Source organism: Acanthochromis polyacanthus, chromosome 4 (genome assembly GCF_021347895.1).
Source record: "Acanthochromis polyacanthus isolate Apoly-LR-REF ecotype Palm Island chromosome 4, KAUST_Apoly_ChrSc, whole genome shotgun sequence".
In the NCBI taxonomy this organism is placed as follows: domain Eukaryota; kingdom Metazoa; phylum Chordata; class Actinopteri; family Pomacentridae; genus Acanthochromis; species Acanthochromis polyacanthus.
Genome location: NC_067116.1, coordinates 23,107,379 through 23,113,408, shown reverse-complemented (window position 1 = coordinate 23,113,408; position 6,030 = coordinate 23,107,379). Strand labels below are relative to the sequence as shown.

General features: G+C 38.5%; 1 protein-coding gene across 1 annotated transcript; it reads left to right on the top strand.

Annotated features, from left to right (window-relative positions):
• The first annotated feature begins 954 nt into the window (after positions 1-954).
• On the top strand, positions 955-5,392 carry pex11g (peroxisomal biogenesis factor 11 gamma). The gene is made up of 5 exons (XM_022192537.2): positions 955-1,169; positions 2,449-2,646; positions 3,004-3,182; positions 3,740-3,808; positions 3,923-5,392. The coding sequence occupies exons 1-5, from the start codon at positions 1,107-1,109 to the stop codon at positions 4,134-4,136; spliced, it is 723 nt and encodes a 240-aa protein (XP_022048229.1). The 5' UTR covers positions 955-1,106; the 3' UTR covers positions 4,137-5,392.
• Positions 5,393-6,030: the final 638 nt, after the last annotated feature.

The following is a 6,030-nucleotide window of genomic DNA, read 5'->3' as shown; positions in this document are numbered from 1 at the left end:
TTATCACAAAGTAAAATCCCAGATTGTTCAGTTCCAGATACCTGAGAATAATTTTTTTCTGCCTTCATAGACTCACTGTGATCTGTAAGTTGCAATGTGTAAATCAGGGGTGTCAAGCATACGGACCAAGGGCCAAAACCGGCCTGTTAGAGGGTCCAGTCTGGCCCTTCAGATGATTTCACAAAGTGGAAATTCTACAGAGAAGGGGCTTCCCTGTGACTCAGCCCATTAACAGGGGCTATAGTTCCTGATGCAGTGATCATGAGTTCAAATCCAGCTCATAGCTTTTTGCTGCAGGTCCTTCCCTCATTCTTCCCACTTTCCTGTCTCTCTCTCTCTCTGTCTCTCACTGATGTCCTGTCAATAAAGTCGAAAAAGGCCAAAAAAAATTAAAAACTGAAGAGAAGACATCAACTGCAAACTGTAAATTTGCATATAGGTACATTTTTAAAACATTCTAGACCTTGAGAAGTTGTTTTGACCGTGAAATAAAATACTAGATTGTTCAGTTCCAGGTACCTATAACTAAATGTTTGTGCCTTTGTCAATAAACTGTGATCTGTATTGTGTAGCTCAATGATAAACTGAGGTATGAAATTGTTGAAATTTGACTTATTTTTCTTTCTTTCTTTCGAAATTCCAGGTTGTTCATAGTGTTTTGTAAGAAGATGTGAACATTTTCGAAATGTACTTTTTGCGCTAAAACAAAGGTTAAAAAATAGGAGTTGCTGTAGGTTATGATGCTCTGATTTAACTGGTCCAGCCCACTTCAGATCAAACTGGGCTGAATGTGGCCCCTGAACTACAAAGAATTTAACGCCCCTGCTGCAGAGACTGGAAACAGTTTAGAGGCAGAGGAGAGCCAGAAGAAGGCAGCAGCACATCATCGTCATCTCTGCATAAGAATGAAAAGAAGAAGAAGTTCGATTGACTCGGCGATCCTCTACTCGAGTCTTCTCTGGGCACACTTCCTGTTTCAAAGTCCAGCTGAGAGCTGCTGCAGTGGAAACAGTTATAGCTGGAGATGTGCAGAAAATTCACACTTTAGCTTTTGTTTGTTTGTTTGTTTGTTTGTTTGTGGTTGTTGTGTGAGTGTGAGAGCAGACATGCAGCAGTCTGTGGAGGCTCTGGTCCGACTGCTGGAGTCCTACAGAGGAAGAGACAAAATAGTGAGTATTTACTGAATTACAGCCCCGTAAACAAAATAACTGTTTGTCCCTACCAAGTTCATGACACGGTTAGCTCGTAGGTTACATTTCAGTGTCAGTGCGGTTTTAATCTTGGTTTAGTGATTACTGTCAGCTGTATTTAGGCTTTACTGTTGAATTAGTGACAAACTGTGACATTACATCTGTTTATTTTTAACATATGTTTTATTGTTATGTGATATATTTCAGAAATGTAATACTGCATTATTTCAGTTAAACAGATCTAGCAGTTAGTTAGTAGTTATTTAGGACTAATCGGCTTCTTTACTGATACTTGTTTAGTTCTGTACTGATACTTGTTTAGTTCTTTGGGTAATTTTTTCGAGACAAATAACAAGCTCCTTGCAATGAAATCACCATGTGAGGGATACACAGTATTCATTTTTGACAGCTTGGTCAATATTTGTGCAATACTTCTGTCACTGCAATAGGAAATGCGCTTTTAAGATGCATTTTACGTTGAATTTTTATTGCACAAAATTCCTTTTTTAATGTTGAATGCAAACTTTTTTTTATTTTTCCCCTCATGGTTATTGTCTTTACAGTACTTTTTATTACATATATACATTCAAGCTCACAAGTTGTGAGCTTTTGCTGCTTTTTCTTGTCTTACATACTTCTAAGATAAATATTTTTTGTTTTTTTGCTCTTACAAACAAACCTAAATATGCTATTTGAGGACACCACATTTGACTCTGCAGGCCTTTTTGCCCTGATGTGTTGCTGACCAAGATTAGCTTGCAACCCTTCTAGGTAGTTTGATTTAAAATATGAAGAGTTTTCACTTGTAGCAGTCCATCAGTTCCATAAAAGTTGTAAGTGTTAAGTGGTTATTTATAATACAAACAAATATGTATTATAAACACACTATTGTCTGGATGCTCTCTCCTGCAATATAAGTTATCAAAAGGCAACCCAAGTGTTTACGTTGAAAACTGTTGGTAAATGATCTGTCAGTGCTGACTGTGTTACAGCGTTACTCAGGAATATGAATCAAGCCATGCTTTTTAAACTGTGCTGCTTTTCTAATGTTTTACCTCTTCGTTATTGATGTGTTAAAAACGTGTTTGTATTTCAGAATTCTTCTAATATTTACATCTGTACTGTACGCCTGAGAGATTTATGTTAGCTTTCATCTTTCACTGCGTCTCTCATAAATGCTCCTGACTCCTAGAAGTGTTTTACCGCCTCACCCTGTGTTTAGCCTCTGTGTTTTTTTTCTCTGCGTTTGTCTTTGCAGATCAGGACGCTCTGTTACGGCTCTCAGCTGGTCGGAGGAGCTCTTTCCCGGAAGGCAGAAACAAACGCTTCATCCCAGCAGCTCGGGAAGAGTCTGCTGCTGTTTTCTGCTCAGCTCAGTCACTGCCGGACGGTGCTGAGGTTGTTTGATGACCTCTCCATGCTGGCCTACTCCCACAGCTACGGGCTCGGAGCTGAGGTGATTCACGCCGCGACACTATGCTCACTTTTTGTTTCTCTCGCAGTTCTGATCTGTCAGTGAGGGATGGATCAGCGTTTGTTCAGCTGAAATTTCAATATATGAAAAGTAGCAAAGATAAAATACTCTCGTTGATTCATTCGAAGTAACAAAATAATTGTAACTAAATGTTTTTAAATAAAGAGGTGCATACATTTGACCTGCCAGTGCTGCAGTACAAAAAGTAGCATGTTTTTGATCACATCACTACTTCTTTTCTCTGCACATACAAATAATCTGACCTGGAAAGCAAGCAGCCGATGAAACAAATGAATGCAGAGCTCTACTGTGTGTTCCGATGTTGCGTGTCTTTCCTAGGAGGAGGATGCAAGCGTTCGCTGGATATCAGTGCTGACCAATGTGGCCGACCAGCTGTACTACCCCTGTGAACACATCGCCTGGGCCGCTGATGCCGAGCTCATCAGAGTGAAGTCTGACAAGTGGTGGCTGTTCTGCACGGTGCTGTGGGGAACCTCGCTGCTGCTGGGAGTCCTCAGGTGAGATCGTCCGTCCACAAGCATCAAATCTCACCTACTGACTGGTGCACTGATGAAAAGCTGCGATCATGGTATTAGGTGATCATCTAAATTTACTCTGAGTTCATATTTATCTACTGACAACAAGTTTTATAATATATCTGTCAAAATTTTGACATTTGTGTAAAAGTAAACGTATAGCAATCATTTTAGTTGCTGTATCCTTTGTCTCAAAGTTTATCATGTCTTTTTATCTTTGTGCCATGAATTCTGTCCCAAAACAGTTTCAAATACACCACTAAGCAGTTTTTTTTCTGTAACTGTAAATACTTACCAGCACGTATTAATCCCTAACTAAAAATAATTCCCAAAATTTCACCGATTTGAGTTATGTTTGGTAATATCTAATCATTTTAGACATTATTTACCTTTTTTAAAAATGAAATGATATATTTGTGATTTCTATTGAATTGTTTCTGTAGTAATTCTGAAGCATTTTGTAAGTTTTAGTCCCAGCTAACCGTCAAACACATTCAGCCTGAGTCTAAGTGTCATCTCATGAATCTTTTGTTCTTTAGATCACTCCGAGTTCTGATGCTACTGAGGAAGAAGCTGAGGAAATACGAGAAGGAAGGAGAAGGCAGAAGGTGTTGTGTCCACAGTTTTCTTGACACATGTCTTGTTTTTCTTTGCATTTAAATATAGACAGGGGTTCTTTTTGATGCAGTGGCAAAGTTATTTTTTTGTGTTTTGTCCTGCAGTCGCTCTCAGCTCCGTAAGCAGATGCGAGGGGAGATACTGTCCATCCTCAGCAGCATGGCTGACCTCAGCAACGCCGTTCACTGGATGCCGCCCGGCTTCCTGTGGGCGGGACGGTTCCCCAACTGGCTGGTGGGCCTGATGGGCACCACGTCCTCTCTGATCGGTTTGATCCAGATGAACTCTGGTGACAGTAACCAGTCATGCAGCACGTAATCTTCACCGCAGTGAGGAAGAATCTGATGCTTTGCTGGATAAATGTGTAAAACTGCTGAATGAGTCAAAGCAGATCTCTGATTTGATCAGACTTTAATCAGACTGATGCTGATTTCAGTCTTGTAGCTTGAAATACAAATAAAATCTAAATCATCTTGATCTATCACTGCATACTAAGTGAATAGTAATATAGTAATAAATTCACTCATCCATGCACTTAAGCTGTGGCTTAAAGCCTCTGGAAAAGACAAATAATCTTCAATTTAGTGGAGATGATCAATCAAATATTCTGTTGTTTAGCTCTTACTTTTAGTTAGCTGTCTGTTTTTTTTTTTCAATTTATGTGTAATTACACACAGAGGAAAGTTTTTATGAGCCACTTTAGTAGTGTAGAAGTTTTCAGAAAACAGGTTTCAGATCACATGTGACAGTTGAAGCCATAATGACTCTGAGGTTAAATGGAGGCAGCTTATGGTTTAAGTCGTCCTCAGTGCACACTTCTTTTGCCTAAAGAGTGTAAGACTCTGGACAAATGTGTTTATCAGCGTGAAAAGTCGATCCGAGACGACAACCTCTTCCTCTCACAGGTCCCAGATCAGTTCTTGCAACAAACACAGTGTTTAACAGCAGGTTTAAAGCTCATCTTGTTCAGTCAATCACTTTGAAATTCAGTGCTCACGTAGCTCTAACATGGATGATAATAGTTGGGATCAGAAAGGAAAGTGATGCTTTGGAATGAGAAGTAAATTGTTGCCTCAGAAGCACATGAAGTGCTACTGGATTTAAATCATACATTGATTCATAAACTGAGTGCCTTGTTATAATTGTGATGCTTGGTCAGCTGGAATCCTGCAAATTCATGCTTAAAAATTAGTTCAGTTCTTAAGATACACTACAGCAGCTAGGTTTGTGAATAAATAAAGTCCTCTGTTGTTGAAACTGTTCTTGTGAAATTAGCTGCAGTGATATCTGATTTGCATAAACGAACCAGTGCAAAACTGGTGGATTGTGTTTAGGCTAAACCTGAAGAAGTTTTGAATTATAGCAAAAATCATTGTTTAATGTTTGATGGCATTACAGTATGTACAAGTTCTAACATTTTAGATTGTGGTATGATGTTTTGTAGAGAGCAGTCTGTATTACTGATGAAATTACACAAATGCTGCCTGAAATATATTCAGAATCAAATGTAAAGTAAGTGTAGATGGTGTAAAAACAAACTAAAGAACTTTTTAAAATAAACTTTTGAATTGACAGTCCTGTCTTGGATCATGTATACCCAGTGGGTCGTGTACAGACTGAACTTACTAGAAAAAAAGAAGTTCTCTGTTTGCTGATGACAGTACAACATGCGTTGATGAGAAATTCATTTAAAACATGGTGTAAACCTTAGTATGTTTAGAGCACACTGATGAAGGTTTATATAGTAGGAGTCTTTATTACGGTTTTCCGTCAGGTAAAAACTGCCTGAAATGTGAATTGTATAAAGTGTAAAAAAACAAAAACAAAAAAAAACTTGATCATACAAATAATATGAAATGACTGATTCTTGTCTAGTTTGCTTTTCGATCGACGTTTGATTGAGCGGGACTTGAACGTTCAACACGTTGGCTCTTGACGTATCCGACTGTTGCCTTCAGGTACCAACAAACGTATCGTAATTACCAATCTACTGGCCGTTGTTGACCGTGTATAAGATGCCACCTCTCCGTTTCATTCCACCAGAGTAGAGTTTGCCAGCCTCATTTAATCTTTATAAATTGTTATTCTAGATACTATAAGAATATCCCCATTATGTATAAGTTGGATTGTTATGTTTTTTAAAATGTGATACGATATTTAATTTTGAGAAAATAAAAGTTTTGCTTGTAAAACAGAAAGGGAAATTGTTATG

Bases quoted from the DNA above. Each gene is read 5' to 3' on its own strand.
- pex11g (XM_022192537.2), top strand. From the start codon at position 1,107: ATGCAGCAGTCTGTGGAGGCTCTGGTCCGACTGCTGGAGTCCTACAGA. The intron at 2,647-3,003 runs GTGATTCACGCC...TGTCTTTCCTAG, and splicing joins GCTACGGGCTCGGAGCTGAG to GAGGAGGATGCAAGCGTTCG. The intron at 3,183-3,739 runs GTGAGATCGTCC...TTTGTTCTTTAG, and splicing joins CTGCTGCTGGGAGTCCTCAG to ATCACTCCGAGTTCTGATGC.